Below are 16,985 nucleotides of genomic sequence, written 5' to 3'. Positions count from 1 at the left end.
TCAGAAATACATCTGCTTTTTAGGATTTAATAAATATTAGATCATCCTTTTAGCTGTGTCAGAAGAAACTGATTTCTCTTCTGAACTAAGATAAAGATCGGAACTGGGTAACTAATGTACTGAGGTCCTTGACCTTGCTTGGGCATCCGTTTTTCAAGTACCATGATCATTTTGCTAGGCTGATGCTATATAGAACCACCCCATTCATATGTATTGCCCGGGCATATTTAAGAAAGAACAAATCAAAATGTCTCCACTGGTGTCTTTTATTAAGTTATGCAAAATACAGTATTAATTATGACACTGCATGCATTTTAGACAATATAAATGCAAGCCTACAGAAAATATGTGACAAAGAAACCCTCAATTACTTTTGAGGTAGTATACAAGGGAAAATAGGAAAGCAGAAACACAGTGGATTAAAAGAACAAAATATTGGTATCACTTTGTGCATACATTAGTCACTCATAAATACATTTGTATGAAATAAGATACAATTTCATTCTCATTAAAAAATATACTTCTTCAAATTCACCATTCTTGTTTGATCTGTTTTCACATGACATTTTTTATGGTATTTTATCAGGTGGATTTATTTTTTGTCACTGCCATTATGATTCTACCCTTTTCCTCCAAGAGTTTAGGCACAGATGGCCTCATGCACAAAAATAAATAAGAAACCTGCTTGAAGGGAAAAGAATTCTGCTCAAATAGCTGAGGATAGTCTAATAAATATCATTTTATTTATAAAAATATTTCAGGTTTACAAAAGAGGGGAGGGGACAGTCTCCCACGTGGAAAGGATGTCAAGTGAAAAGTGCTTTATAATTTTTTTGAAGAGATTTTTCTTTTAAACATACAGTACCATTATGAATATATATTTTATAATAATCCTGTTTCCTAGAACGTTATTGTTCACTAGAAGTATCAAATGCTGTTTGTTTCCTTTTGTGTGTTTTCTTATTGCAGTTTTGGAAGATGCCTAGTTTAGGAGGGTTCCATATAATTGTGCTTTTGTAAGGCTGTCCTTCCGAGTCAAACCAGTACTCCCAGTCCGTTGAAACTGCTGCTGTTTGCTGTGTATACCCGGATGGCTTCCTGGCTCCATGGAAGACTGGTGAACTTCTGATGCCTCCATTGAACTCTGATTGAGGGACTCGGCTGAGCTGTTGGGGCTCACGTCCACATATTCTCTTTTTAATACTGGGCTACTCTCAATGTTTTTACTACTGCATAACTGGACGGTGATCCTTTCATTTTTTTGGTCTCTTGATTCTTTTGTTTTGTAGGTGGACAGCTTGTCCTGTTTACAGCTCGTGCTGATGTCGATATTCAAGCCACTCTCTGTTCTCAGGAAGCAAGAATCCACAAGTCTGCTTTGGCAGATGTCATCTCCTTCTGAGCAACTATCTGCTTTGTAGCTAGCATAGATGGGGCTTGATCGGCTGTCTCCTTTTTTAATAGGGCTACTGTAGTACTGCTCTGAAAAACTACAGGGTGATAGCCTGCCAGTGTTCCTGTAAGAGTATGCACCAATGTCCTCCACACTCAACTGCCTCCATCGCCCAGGTAAGTCTTCTTCTGAGAGGTGGGTGCTCCTGCACTCATTCCTCATTTTCTGGTTTGCTAAAGCCTGCTGGGATGTTATGGCTGAGAAATGGAAAGGCTCGTTTGCATAAGGAGGCAGAGTCCTAGTAAAGGTGGGTGAGTTCTCGTTGTCATCAGCAAGCTCCATGTGCTGCACGGGTTTGGACTTGGTGAACCTAGGACTCCCCTGATGCTCATAACCTGCAGGTGACTTTCTCTCAAACAGTTCATCTCGGTTGCTCATGTAGATCGCTTGCTGCGAGGCCGTCAGTGTGTTGGCTTGGGCGTTCTCCTTTTCCTCAGATGTAACACTAAAGCTGGAATAGGAGCTAGATGTTGGTAAAGAGGTAATATACTCTGGGAAGGCTTCGTGAGAGAAGCTCGAATGGAAACCGTCTTCTTCGACAGTGCTGTCAGTGGAGTTCTGGGACCTGAGGAACCCCACGTCTTTCACTTGTGTGTCCACACTCTGTCTCCTCTCCCTCCTCCTCTCCTCAGGGCAGTAAAGGGCAGTATCGCTACAGTAGATGTCTGACTTGTACTGGGGCCTTTGCCCGAGTTTTCCAGAAGAGTCCTGAAAATTAAGATCTCTTGCAGATGGGCTTGACAAATGTGAAGACAGACTGTTTGGATCAGGTTTTTCCAGTACTTTGGCAATGACGCAAGTGGGTATGGAATCAGCGTAAGAAGAGTGACATAAGGGGACAGAAAGGCTGCACCCATGTTTTTCCAGATGGATGCTGACTCTTTCCTGAAAGTCAGATGGCAACTGTAATATAGAGAGATGACAAAGGAGATAGGAGAAAAGGGTGCGTGTCAGTACTGATATCTGCTTGGGCTTACACAGTTGATGGATGAGTGCCATTTATAGCGTTACATGGCTCGCTGTGTACGGTTCTTTGACTAGTACATTAACTCATTTAGCAATGACTGCAATCTCTGTGCATTTCTGAAAATAAATGTAATCAAATGACTTAACATTTGGATATCTTCATCTGCTCCCCCACATGGAAAATACTATGAAACCAGAAGGTTTCCTTCCAAATTAATTCAAATTGCTCAGAAATAAACCTAAGGAATGTAGTAAAGGCAGGAAAATATAACCTAGAGAAACACTTTGCAGGCTGTATGTATGTGTGGTTTTCAGCTGGAACATGGGTCTGCTCAGTTCTCTGCTAGGATGAGGAAGGGTCAGACCATATTCTGCTGTTCTACCTTTCTCCCAGCATCTCTTGCTCAAACTAAGAGCCAAATTGAATTGACTCCTGTCCTTCACTATTGCATTTGATAAATATGCTATTTGAACAGGCTGGAAACTCCCTTCAACTGATGTTTGAAGCGGTGGTGCTGGTTGCTGTGCGAGAGGAGTGTTTCTCACCGTCTTGGGACATGTGTTGGGATCAACTCTTTGGACAGTGATTCCCTCTGCTGTTTTGTCACATGGACCAGAAGAGATTGAGAGACTACATTGATCGGTGTGGTTCAAAAGTCTTACTGACCAAGTGTGCTTACCTGTCAAATTTAATCTGGCTTGCTCGTTCCAATTTTCTGTCAACAATCAGACAGGGATACACCAGAGGACTGGATAAGAGCTGTCTCACAGCTTTTCTTGATGGAAATCAAAAGATTGGGCTAATTTTGTTTATAACTGCAATAGTTCCTTTGATTTCATTTTCATTTATTTTGATTCATTTTGATTTACACTGCTTAAGAATTTTGTCCTCGAATTCTTGCCTCAACCAATTTAGTCATGAGTAGATATGAAGTTTCTGTCATCCTCTTTGCCATAAATGGGTGGTTACCATTTTACAGGATTGCTAGGGTTATGGCCCTAGCAATCCTATTGCCTCTCTAAGCTACATTTTCTAGGAGAGAATGAAATCTTACAACTACTGAAGCTGTCTTCTCTCCTTCTCTTAGACAAGAGAAACTTCCGTGATGTTTTGGATTAATCATTTTGTTGTTAATTAGCTCATACATCTTCCATTGGAAATAAACAGTAGGATATTGCCAATCTGCTGGCAGACAGCAGTATTAGTCATAGCAATAGAAATGCAACAAAGATTGAATAAGCAAGTTGCAAAATAGGACTGCTATTAATTGCGATATAGGTGTGGAAAAGAAATACCAATCATTTAATCCAAAACCACTGTGTGTTATTTTAAACATCCCATTACATTGCCTTTTAATCAATTTTTATGCATTATTTTGTGGTTTAGATTATGAAATGCATTTTTTTAAATTTCTTTTTTCCTAGTATAGTGCTACATACTGGAATTATCCATGACAGCAATATCACTTTAGTAATATACAACCCGTTGTCAAGCAGCATTTGTGTTTGTAAGGAGTTCATTGCCTGTGACAGTACATCCAGAATTGCTAAATTAATAAATGCTTGCAGTTAAGAGTGGAGATTTTGCCTGTTTGATTGACTGTATGACAGACTGTGAGAAACAGTGGGGAGATCCCCATCTGTAATACTTTCATTTTATTCTCCAAGTAGTTTCTGAATATGTTTAAGATCTTAATTTTTGCTAATGGATATGGTGCTTTCAGGTATGAGTAATGTCATGATGATTCCTAGACATGCATCCTGAATGGAAATTAGTTATTAGGAAAGAAAAACAAAACAGGATTGAAATATTGGTTAATGGGAAGATCCATCTTGGTTCTGGGAAATAATGTCCCCATTTGACAAAACAGCATTATCTACCCTTACTTACCACAGTTGTTTAGTGCCATTAAGGAGTCTACTGGCTAAGAGCTTATACATTTCATTGCTTTGCAATGTCACAGTATAGCCCTAAACTGGCAGATGAATAAAGGGAATGCTTTAGTTTAGTTTTAGTGACCTTCATGTTAGCAATGCACATCCATGGGTGCTATTGCTTTGCCCAGAGGCTTGCTTCCCCAAAGCCTTGTTCACTAAGGTAACATTTGCCTGTCTTTCGTAGGAGTCTGTTTCTCAAACCAAGCTTCCTTGGAAGGCATGATTTATTAATTAATGTTTACACCTTGGAAATCATTCATCCAGTGTTCTGGTTGCTTTGGAAAAAATATATATATTTTGGTCAATCTATTTTAAAATTCAGATTTGTAATTTAGTTGGACAGGAAAATAGCTTCAGGAAGAAAACTGATGAGATCAGCATCTCTGATGCCTGCAGTTGTCATCGTTCCCCTGCCAATATTTTGCAAAGTGGAGCTCTCAGCACTTTGATTTTCCTAAAACCTTAGTTTTTCAACATGACCGGTGCTGATCTCTACCAAATAACAGTTTCTGACAAAGGGTGATGCCAAATTCCATCGTGAACTGTGATGTTGTTAACAGCCACATAGGAGAACAACAGCTATAAAACTGCCCTCCTGCTCTTGCTTAGACTGGGGGACAGAAAGCAAAGCCTTAGGGGCAAACAGGTTCTGGATAGATGTAGAATAGATTGTTTTCCAAGAAACATTTATTCCTTTACAGAATTATCAGGTTACATTACCTCAGAAAGCTTATGTGCCCTGTCGTAATTCTTGCTGCACTGGAGCAACTGAGCAGCTAAATTGCAGTCCTTCCTATAGAGCTCCTAAAAAATAAAAATAACAGAAAACAGTCCGTTTTGTAAGGTTTGCCTCTCGTCTATGGCTTTCAACCTTTCTCCCATTCCTGGGCAATCTTTTTAAAAGTGAATTCAGGGAAACTTAGAACATCCTTGAACTTTAAAATTAATTAAAACTTTTCTGTATCCTACCTGGCCTAGGGTTTTTGCTGTTTGACTGTGTAAGCGTAGATAAACAAAAGTACCAGACAGAAATTGTTGAGGGCTGTTACTTTATAGCATTAATTTGCATTTCACAAGACATACTTACCACTAGGATCTGGACTTTATTCCATTAACAAGCATGCAGCTATGAAGGTTCATAGTTAGCAGCACAGCTTAGTACATGCTAAAAATGTGCACTTTTTAGCAAAAAGTAAATTCAATAACAAACTATTTACTGAATACCACCTGGATCAGCATGAGGATACTAGTCTAGAAAATACTGCAGTTGTCTCATGAGACTGTGTGAGAGAGTCATTGCAGAAGTGTTTTGTATTTTTTAAATATCCTTAGCCTCTTTATGAAATTATTTTGATCATTCTTTGCTCCCCTAGTTTTGCAGAAGGTAACTCTGTGCATATTAAATTTCACTGTGAATATTTGATGCTGCAGAAAAGGGTATTTTTACTGGGTAGGAAATCATCTTGAGAGTTTCACATAGGGAAAAAGAGAATTTAAAACAGGCTGGTTGTACTATTTTTATACTGAATGGCTCCCATAGCCTATTTAATGGGAAAACTCAGTACAGAATTTTGCCCTCAACTCCATACTTCATCTTAATTTGACACTGCATCCTCCAATCACTATCTCTGGGTTTTGGAGGTAAGAACTGTGTTGCTTCTCCTGCTCCAGATGCTGTTAACAAAAACAAAATTGGCTTTACAAGCTGATTTTATAGGTGAGTATAAATGAGATGCATATAGCGTAAAATACTGTGGGCAGTAGGGTGTGTTCAGCTGTAAACATTATGAAATGTTTACAGAGGAAAGAATGTGAAATGGTTGGAATTTTTGCTGGTGCTGCTACTGTTATTTCATTGCATGAAGATTTTAAATGGTCCAATTCTACCTTTAAAAAGTGATAAAATTTGTGTGAAAAGGAAAGGAGGAAATTTGTTTTGAAATACCCTATTAAAGGTGTTTTGTAATAACAGGCTCAAAAAAAATTGCTCCTAGGATTATTTTGCTGTGAGGCATGTGAGAAGCAAATGTATATTTGTTATGGTTGTTAGGTGATTTTTATCTTCACATGCAACAACCTTATATATGCATCTTTCTGCTTTAAATGTGGTGAGGAAATAGGTTTTGTTCCTGTAGATCTTGGTACACACTATCTTTACTTTGGGAAGCAGATGCCAGCAGTAGAAATCTAAGTGTTTGAGTTAAAAACAAAATCTGTGGCATGTGCATGTGATTCTGGCCTGTTACACACACGCTGTGCCTTAATATAGCGCTGCACAATGTATAGCACCAGCAAGCACTGCAAATCCCTCCTGGCGTTACTAGGCACACAAGAGTGAAGCCTTCCCCACAACTAAGCCTGTCTTTAAAAGCTGTGAAGTTCTTCTTTCTGTGAAGTGGTTGTCATGGAGAGGGCAAAAAAAAGCATTTCTCGCACTTTATTTTTAGCAGCTTTAAAAATTACTACAAAAAGAAACCTGCATGCAGGTGGAATGGCCTCATATGCTATGTTCACAGCATTGCTGGGACATGCCATGTTCCTAGAGTGAATTTTTGTCCTTTAATATTAATCTGAATAGGAACCAACCATATGTGTGGCAACTGGAACAATAATCAGCAATTATGTCTAAAAGTATTTTCCGTGGTCTTGCACATGTTTCTGCCTCAAAAGCATCATTCTGTGTCTGTTGGTAAAGCATGGGAAAATTACGTCCAGAGAAGAAATACTCATGAGACAAAAGCATGCTCTCCCCATGTGGGATTGCTCAGTTTAACATCATCTTTAGTTATGTATAACATTAAAGGTTGGTTTTATAGCCCTTTATTTTTTAATAAATGGACACATTTAACCCTTACTTTCATTTGTGAAGCTATATTATTAAAGGTAGGATTTTGTCTGCAATTAGCTTCAAATAGGACTGTTCTTTCCTGAGGCTTGTATGTGGGTATGTGGGCCTCTTTGTATGTGGGCTCAAAGCTGAATCCATGTAGAGTTAGAAGTGCAAGAATATTTACAGGGAGAGATTTAACATTTTTTATACCTCTGAAATAACTCCATTGATTTCAACTGAATTGCTCTGGATTTATACCCATGCTTTTAAAAACCTAAATTTAGCCCTTTGGATTTACCAGGTTCTTTAATTATAGATATTAGAGTTATGAAATAACTACTGTTTCAATACAATTTCTGTGGAGGGCCAGATTGTGAACTCCCTGTTGCCTTTGGGGAGCTGTTGATCACATACACATTCCTATTCACATTGACAGGTGTATCCATGGGATCAGGTGCCCCCTGCTACAATTTGAGTTCAAATGGAAAATGGAAGGATTGAATGTGAGATGCTAAAGAAAAGGTACAACAAAAACATATTCTATGTAGATGATTTTTTTTTTTTTAAGTTCGAAGGAATGGTATGATAACAACCCCCCACTTTCTTGGCTGTGTTCCTTGGTTTGTCTCATGATATGAGCTTGTTTGCTAGTTGCAGAAAACCTGGTGGCTTTCAGATGCATTTAGTGAGGCTCAGGGAGGCAGCTGCAAAGAATATCAAAGAATATTCCCTGTTTCATTCCATGCTTTTTTTTTTTTTTTTTTTTTTTTTTACCATATCATAGGTAAAATAATGACTGGAGTTCAGAAGCTGGGGAAAAACCCATCTCCCGCTCCCTTCAATAGCCTGAATGGGGTGGTTGGGTCAGTTCTCCCCTGTCCTAGCAGAGCTCACTGTGCTGAACACCCCCTGCCCGGGAACAAAGCCTGAAGGATTGGATGAGCTGTGGGAAACAGGGCTCTGCTCTGGGTTTATAATCCTTGTTCTGAATCCTCCCTGCTTGGCTGTACCCACTGCGTAGCTCTCAGCATGGGCTGCTGTCAGTCTGCTCTACCTATGGAAAATTCAATAGGAGGGATTTCACTGTTTCCTAGAACGCTTTTTTCTTGTTAATTTTAGATTAGACATAAGGCAGGAAAAGAGAATCAATAAAAAAAAAAAAAAAAATCTTACCCCCAACCCCACAATTTAAGGACAGCTGAAATTCCAAACCAATGGGAAACATCAAACATAACCTGCCACCTCTGCAATTAAGTTATCTTTTATGTAAACAGTAACAAATTATTCTAATTACAAGGAAAGTGCATGGTCTAATTTTGTTTCTGAGTATAACCTTAAGAACCTTAAGATGTATTCATAATTAAATACTTACATTGTCTTCTGACAACTTATCTATTGTCACCTTGGCCTCTATTAAGTGATTATTGAGTGCAATTATTTCATGACTCAAAGCCCGTTTTTCCTCTTCGTAATGTTGACCCTGTGTAGAAAATGAAGCAAGTCAGTACTATTTCTACTGTTGAAATATTTCTGAAAAAAAAATGTCCAAAGCTTGATGTCATCCTCAAACCCAGAGAAAAGCACAACAAATCAATATTTCCTTTTTTTCTAATATTTTGCTATTTTTGCTCTGCAGGTGAGGCAATGTACTTTGAAAATGTGGAGGTCAAAGAGAGCTCACATATAGAAACTTACTCAAAAAGCTCTAGCTAGCATGTAAAAAACATTATATTGAAGCGCAGCTATTCTTCATTTGTTACAGGATAGGATTTTGAACCTGGAAGCGACTTGGGCTGCTCTGCTTTTGTTACAAGAATGTTCCATTATGCCATTAGTTCCCTTTCTCATTAGAGATGAAGAACAATATTTAACAAGGAAAGCAGTGATGTCTGAGACCATTTCTTGTAGCTGTTGTCTATGCTGGCTGCTTAGAAGTCCCAGATGAGGTGGTTCATTTCTCAAGATGAATATTTGCCTGATTGCAGGGTTAATGTGTGCTAGCAGAATATGACCCACTGTGAGAAAACAGGAAAATAACCTGATTCAAAACAGCTTTCTGCCCACTAATTTAATCTTGTTTTACCAGTAGGCTGTAACTCTTTATTATAAATGCAAAGAAATCAGCAGGAAAAGTAATGATCTACTGGCCCTTCGTATTTTTTTATTGCAGTGTTTTTTGCCCACCAGATATACCCCCCAAAAAATTTTTGCAAATTTTTGCAGTTTTTTTATAACCCTACCTCCAGCCTGACATTAGTATTAGAAAGTGCATGTGTGTGGTGGCAGCATCTGAAGGTACTAGCTGAGATCAAGACACCTTCCTTGTGCTCAGTGCTATACAAGATGTGGTATGATAGTGGTTCTGCCAATGGCCTCTTTGGGTTTTTTTTTGCCAATGAAGGAGTCTTTCAGGCAACAACATTGCAAATGAGAATCCAAAATAGGGTAAACCCTAACACCCTTTCCACTCTAGAACTGATGATTTGTGAAGGATCTTCTTCAGCAGGCTGATCATATTTGCAGCTGAAACATGGAGCTGTATGGTTAGGGTCACAGAGAAATATTGCTTGATGTTGTCAGTTAATTGGCATCAATGGGAATTGTATGTATTGAAGTCCCAACAAGTATCAAGGTTAGTTTTCTGTCTGAAAAGCACCAGTCTTTATACCCTGGAAGTGGCAACTCTTATCCTAAGTTAAAGAAAAACACATTCTAAAATGGAATAAGCAACCGCCAGCTTGCTTTGTAGCACAAATATAATTGAAGTGTCTGTCCTGGCCCTATTTTGATGTCTACTTTTCTCTCGGCTGGTGTCTCCCTGTTGCCCAAGGGATGATGCCCCCCTGAAGGCCCAGCTGTGGTTGGAGGAGGTTCAGGCTCAGTGCCTCTCCTCACTTCATCCTCATCACTCAGGTTGCTGGTGATCCTGTTAACTGCTTGGAGACTATGCTATGGAAAGCTGAAATGTACTTTTGAAAAGCACCTTGAGACTGAAGGAGTTCCAACCTTTTAACAAGGCACAGAATCTAAGCAGCTATGTTTTTTAATTAGGTAGATCGACGTGGATATATATGAGGCCCTTAACTCTCATTGAGTTTAATGGGCACTAAGCAGCTAGGCACTTTGTAATCCTCCTGGACATCTGTGCTCTTCTAGAAATCTGCCTCCTTTGAGAGTATGACTGAAGATTACATTTCCAAAGGTATTTAGCTGCGTAATGAGGTAGACAAGTGCTATATTGGTATCTCCAACCACCTAAATACTTGGGGAAAAAAATATGTCCTTTTAGCTTTCTAAGTCACTTCATGCTTTTGAAGGATTCAAGTCCACTGTGTACAAACTTCAACTTCCAAATAACTGTTTTGAGAGTTTTATCAAACCTTGTTTGACAAGCTGCAGTCAGTGCCAGCATAGCTGATTTGTCGAATCCCCTTTGCCTTAAGTCCTGATTTCAACAACTGCTGCCCATGTATAACCAAACTGAACTTAGTTCAATATATTTTGCAGTTCAGGAAAGTTTGTCTGATCTAAGATTTATACTTCAGTGCAGAGTAGAACTTGTAAAAGGGCAGCAGATTCAGGCTTAGGAAGCAGTACCTTCTGTGGCATTGCTAAATCTGACTGAATTATGGTTTCATTTTATTCCAGTTACTTATAGGTTTGGAGGTGACATTGTCCAGACATGGTGTCTGCCCAAACATGATTAAAAAAGCAAATTGTTGAACTCACAGATTCACCTTGATTCAAATTTATATTTCCTGGATCAGCAGATAGACACCAAGTTCACAGCCTTGGCAGCAGTGTTGTGACCGAGAGGGTAAGAGAAGGAAAAGCCAGTCCTCTTTGCCCCTGCATGCAGACATTCCTGTCTTGAAGTCATTATTGGTGACATGAGCTGAACGTGTCCCCAACTGTGGCAAAACCAGGTCAGCCTCAGGGTGAACAGGACACTGAAATGTTTCGATGTATTGACTGTGTGTATAGCGTGTTCAGGACTTTTGCCAGCTTATGGCACAGTGGTGGAAACAAGATGACAGAAGTTTAACCATTTAATCCTCGGGGGAAATAGTGCCCTTGACAGAAATGGTACAGGTAGTTTTTGATCCGTGTGTTAAAAGGGTTGCTGGTTACTTAGGATTGCCACTTTGAGCTCTCTGGTGCCTGACATTCATGTTGCTGGAGTTAGTTAAAGCTGATGGAGATGAGGATAGGAGTTATAATGCCAATGCTGCAAAAGGCTTGCTTATAACCTTATAAATAAACTTATAACCACTGACGGACCTTTCTTTGTTCTGTTCTACAGCTTTGAGATGCTTCATTCTTCCATGAGTCCAGTGATCTTCTCCTTTAGGCAGTGCTTACTGTTCTGCAGGTCTAACAACCTAACTCACAAAGTTAATAGTAGATTAAGTTAATTGGGTTAGTGATATGTTAATAGCTTGCTGAGGACTCCTGAAGCCCAGTCCAAAATGCCACAGCTGTAGGAGGCAAAGGGCTGAGTTGCGGGGTGGACTTTGTTTGGATATTTTTGTTGAATCAGCTCTAGTCTGCCTTACCACTCCTTCCTTACCCAGCTCAAAGCCCACGTAAAAGAGCACAACTCAACAGCGTCTGACTAATTTGGCAGAGCTGCAATCATGTGCCCACGTCTGACTCTGATCAAATTTGTACTGTCGGGTGACTCCAGCAGTGCACAGCTTTGGTATTAGTGATTGGGGAACCAAGCACTAAGAGCTGTGGTTTCCAGGCTGTATTTAGCCTTGCAGCTTCCTTCTGATGATGGGAGCACTAAATCTGCTCTTTCCAACAGGATCAAGGGATATAGAGGTTGACTGTCTCTGTAACCTTGTATTACATATAATTTGTACCTGTAACAGTTGCATGGCTTTACAGATCTTGAAAAAAAATAAGGTTGGACTTAAAGCACTTCCTATAATCTAGTCCCTGGATGTTTTCTTGCATCTGTGGTAAAAGTGGGGTGGAAAAGTTTATCGCTTTTAAACGTTAAGTGTTTAAACGCTGAAATTCTTGCAAAGGAATAGATGAAATGTGTGTTAGAAGATAAGAAACGCTGGATGAATGCATCATCCTGAGGTTCTCCTTGTGTACTAGTGGAACAGTGAAGGTTCCATCTCTAGTCCTTTGCCATGGATCGGCCTAAAAATTGTTTGTCCCTGTGGTAGTGTTTTAATCTTCTCATATAATGACTCCAGCAGTTAGAGAGCATCCTTCTGTAAAAGTCAAGGCAGCTCAATGGCTTTTCTGTTGTCCTGAGGGAGCTCGGAGATGTGTACAGACCTTTTGAAACCAATCTCAATTTTGCAAATAAGCCGTGCTGGCCTGTGGAAATGTCAGATTTACTTTGCCATGTTTGAAAAGGGCACTATTGTTCTTGATGTTCCTGTAAGAGGCTTTTCAATGCTACCATGATAATAACACAGTGAGAACAGTGGCCACTGAGGCAGGCCAGCAGCATTCCTCTGGAAATCTCTGTTAATAAGTAAAACTTCAGTGACAGAGAAAGAGAGACTGCATGGTTACAAATGCTACTAAAGTGACGTTTTTATCTCATCCTGAATGCCTGGGCAGAGGTTTATTGTAATGCTTACTCACACAGGATACAATAGAGCTCTGCTCCTTTGTTTCTTGACTGCTGGGCATTTGCAGAAGGAAGAAAATTCCCCACTGTTTTGGACCACTGTAACACCATTAGTACATTTCTCACAAAACCCTAGTCTCACTAATATAAAATATTAGTACTAATTAGTACTACTATATTAAATACCAGTAGGTGCTGTAAAACATCTGCGAACCAACTGCAATTGTGCACTGTTGTCCACAGTTGGGGAAGAATTGCTCCTGGGGAATCATTTTCAAAACAAGATCTGTACGGAGAAATTTCTTAATAGTGAAGGTGACAGAGCCCTGGAACAGGCTGCCCAGAGAGGTTGTGGAGTCTCCTTCTCTGGAGATCTTCCAAACTCACTTGGACACAGCCCTGTTCTGTAGGTGACCCTGCGCATGCAGGGGGGTTGAACTTAGATGATCTCTAAAGGTTCCTTCCAACATAAGCATTCTATGATTCTGTGTTTTATAGTGATATCTATAATGTTATTGAAATCATTCTATGCCAAAAGAAAAAAGGATAGAATTTGTTCTATGACTACCACTCCTTACTCAACTGCTGTGACAACTGGTTTACAGCTATTGGGACTGTTATGATGTTTGTATTTTAATATATTTTTTGAAATTAAATAGCTGATTACTAGCAAATATTGACATTGCTATGGAAGCAGATGCTTTCCATTGTGCAAAAAAAAAGTAATTAATATGTCTTAGATTCTAATAAAATAGGGAAAACATATGCATTGCATATAGCATAAGTTCACTTCTGTTCCTCACTGGTGCACTGCCAAGACTTCAAAGACTCAGGTTTGGTACTTGTATATCTTCTGGACTTAGTGGAGCTGCATCTCATTATCACTAATCTTTACACTAATGATGAGGGATGAGAGAATATCTATCACAAAGAAAGGACACCTGGCTGCTCTGTGCCATTTCAGTGATTGTTCAGCGACAGTATTTCCATACTGAGTGAGGACAAATTTGTCTTATAGCATCTGTCAGCACGTTCCACACCATGGTGAGCTAAAGATGAAGCAGTCATTGCTTGGGGAATTGAAAGCTGGGAGAGTACATGATATTCTCCCCTACCGGGGTGGAAACCTTTCACCGCAGCAGAGAGCAGTAGTGTAATTTAGTTCAAGCTTGTGTGATGTCTTATTCCCATCCAGGTACGTCATGAACTTTGAGCAAGGCATTATTTTGAAATATGGTGTGTGAACCAAGGGATCTCTTAACTTGCCAGGGTTTGTGTGGGATGAGGAGACCAGGGGCATACCCTGCAATGTAAACAAAACAAGAAAACTTGTGGTGGCAATAAAACCTTTTCTTCTATTGTAACTCCTTAAGTTAACAGCTGTTCTATTTAAAATGCTTCCCCACAGACCACATGTGTAACATGTTTAACAATTGGCTCATAAAAAGGCAAAATATGGTTTAGATTTGCAGATATTACTGGATATTTTGTGCAGGAATTCATTTTTTTAAGTGTTGCTATGTGCTGGTTTCTGCTTTGCAGTTCTTTACATTATTCTGACAGATTTTTAAAAAGCTCTGGTATGTATATCCATGTTTATGGATATTTTGAAGCTACGTGAGTTAAGAGCCTAGATGACCACGGTTAGCCTTATGCTCTCATGCACCCATGGGCAGAAACTGTAATAAAAGCACAGTGAACTGACAGGGTGAAAGCAAAAATAAGGAAAGACACTTCAATAAATAATGAAATTGTGTCATTTGATACCAGATTGACACGGTTTTTGGAGAGCAGGAGTTGGTGCTGATCATTGCTTGACAGTGCCATAGAATAGGCATTGTATTTTTGTTTTGACTTCTTTGTTTACAAACTTTATTTTGGTTTTACAGCAAAATAGGTATCTAAAAGAGATATCAACTTAGAAACTCGTTCAGTCCACAAGTCTGTTTAAGAATGCATATCTTTAGAGGCAGCTAGAGAGAAAGAACCAAACATTCTGCTAATTTATTAGGTAATTCTTTGTCAAGTTACAAACAAAATTGCAGGATTCTGTAGGGACTTATGCACAGTCTGTGGCAGCATCCTGATTGCACTTTATGATCTACCGCAGCCTCATCTTGGCTTCCCACTGCACATATCCCCATGACATTCATCCTTGTCTTAACACCTCTTCATAATGCTAATAAAACCTGGCTTTCAGGAACACCATTACATTATGGTAAGAAGTAAAGACTAATTCATTATATTTATTTTGTGGTTTATTAGATATTTATTTAAAGTGATTTTCTGTTTCCAAGCTGCCAAGGCCACAGGCAAGGCTGCAGCCTTCTGAGAGAGATGCATGCCATTAAGGATTCTAAAACACTCCTTATTCTGGGAGGGTCAGAGAAGACATGAAGTTGATGTGTCTTGTGCCTGGAGCCCTACCCGTTGCAGAAACCTCTGTCACGTTGAAGTTATTCCACTTAAAGAAGACAGTGGCAAGAACATTATTCCAACATGACAGGTCTTTCATATAAAGGACAAATGGGAAAAGGGAAATGTCAGCTATATGGGGTTTTCTGGGGAAGAGACTTAATTGTCTCTTACCGTGGTAACTTAATTTTTCTGTTTTTCTGATTTTAACTAGGAGCTCATCAAAATAGAATTATATGGGCATAGTAAAATGAATGAAATGGAGGTTTCACTTGAGCTATGGATAGGTAATGATTCTTTTTCTTTGTCATGTTTATTCCTTACATGAATGGATAGAAAAGATGAAGTATTATTACTCCAGACTGCACAAAGTGGTGGGCTTATCAGGTTTGCAGCCTGAATCTGTTACGCTAGTGTCTGATTATTTGATACTCAAACTTTCCAGCCACACAGATAATGGAGAAAAGAAATGATTAGAAATAGTATAGTGCTTAGACCCTCTTAAATAGACTAAGATAAAGATCCCTTAGGTTCTCTGGTTCAAGAGGTAAAGTAGTCTAGGAAGGAAAGCATGAAATTTTAGAGTTTGGAATCTGGTATTAATTATTAATTGCAGATGATGTTAATATGCAAATACAATCTAATTAGAGTTGACTGCAAAAGCAGAAGCAATCTCCTAACTAAGCTAAACAAAACTAAATCTAGACTATTTGCAGTATTTTGCTCTTTAATACTTTGTTCTGCTCTAGGAATTTTTGAATTCACATTTCCTGCCACCTTAGGCATCTTTGCTTGATAATTACGTAGGTAAAAGTAAAATGAAACTCCCCTCCCCCTATAATTGCTGCCTTAAAATAGCTATTTAGCTAAATGCTCTCTCTTGGGAATTAAGATTATTTCTCTCAGAAAAGTTTGATCTGACTGATCTCACTTCTGTAGTACAGCTGATTTTTTTCCTGCCTAAATTTGTACTTGAACTCAAGCCTGCAAAATCAGTTCTTGCCATAAAGACCCCAGGCCGAGCATCGTTGCTGCTAGCCTGTGGCTCCCCTCTTCTCTAAGCAGCATCACAATCTTGGTCTTATTGCTGTATTATTGTTATACCATGCTATTGCTCTATTATTGTTCTACCTTCCTTTTATTGAAATGGATTCTCATAAACATGTCCATCTTCAGAGAGCATATGTCTCTATATTCTGCTGTCTCGTCTCTTAAATGTATTTAGTATACACTGAAACATCAGCTGGGGTATTGATTGGAAAGATTTGACAAGAAGGTAAAAAATTCAGAAGTGTAGTACAGGGAGCAGACAATAATGCATTTTCTGTGTGAAACAGCTCCTTCAGTTTTATTGAAAAAAAACTATTATTCACTTTAAAATCTCATGTTGGATAATGCTATTTAAGGTTTTGAAGTTTTTTTTCAGTCTACTCAAGCCCTTGAGAACATTGTGAATAAAATCCCCATAAGCTGTTTTTCAAGGCTGAGCAGAAGTTCAATTAAAATGCTCTGTTCAAATATCCAGCCCCTCAGACCCTGCTAAACATAGCATCTTTCTGGCAGCATCCCAATCCAAACTGCCAGGCCCAAGTATAATGGCTATATTAAATAACTAGTGTAGAAAAAATGTCTAAAGAAGAAAAGAATAATTATGCAAATTGCTTGAACAAAGAAAGAATTTTGCTTCCATTCCCGTTCAGCTTTCTGTGGCATTTTGGGGGTTGTTGCGCTCTTTTGTGGGGGTTTAGTTGTAGATCCATGGAATGATTGAGAAATTGTGGATC

At 39.0% G+C, this 16,985-nt stretch overlaps 1 protein-coding gene across 1 annotated transcript in view; it reads right to left on the bottom strand.

The window, feature by feature from the left end:
* Nucleotides 1-248: 248 nt before the first annotated feature.
* Nucleotides 249-16,985, bottom strand: part of BEGAIN (brain enriched guanylate kinase associated) — a 72,081-nt gene continuing 55,344 nt past the window's right edge. The window contains exons 6-8 of the mRNA XM_026050434.1: nt 8,560-8,667; nt 5,078-5,161; nt 249-2,356 (exon numbers count right to left, since the gene is read on the bottom strand). Of these exons, the coding sequence (XP_025906219.1) occupies nt 983-2,356; nt 5,078-5,161; nt 8,560-8,667 (1,566 nt within the window). The 3' untranslated portion in view covers nt 249-982. The remainder of the gene's footprint in view (nt 2,357-5,077; nt 5,162-8,559; nt 8,668-16,985) is intronic.

This window comes from Nothoprocta perdicaria, unplaced genomic scaffold (assembly GCF_003342845.1).
Source record: "Nothoprocta perdicaria isolate Ctin4 unplaced genomic scaffold, notPer1 scaffold_69, whole genome shotgun sequence".
Lineage (NCBI taxonomy): Eukaryota > Metazoa > Chordata > Aves > Tinamiformes > Tinamidae > Nothoprocta > Nothoprocta perdicaria.
The sequence above is the reverse complement of the archived record's forward strand: the minus strand, read 5'-3'. Positions and strand labels throughout refer to the sequence as shown.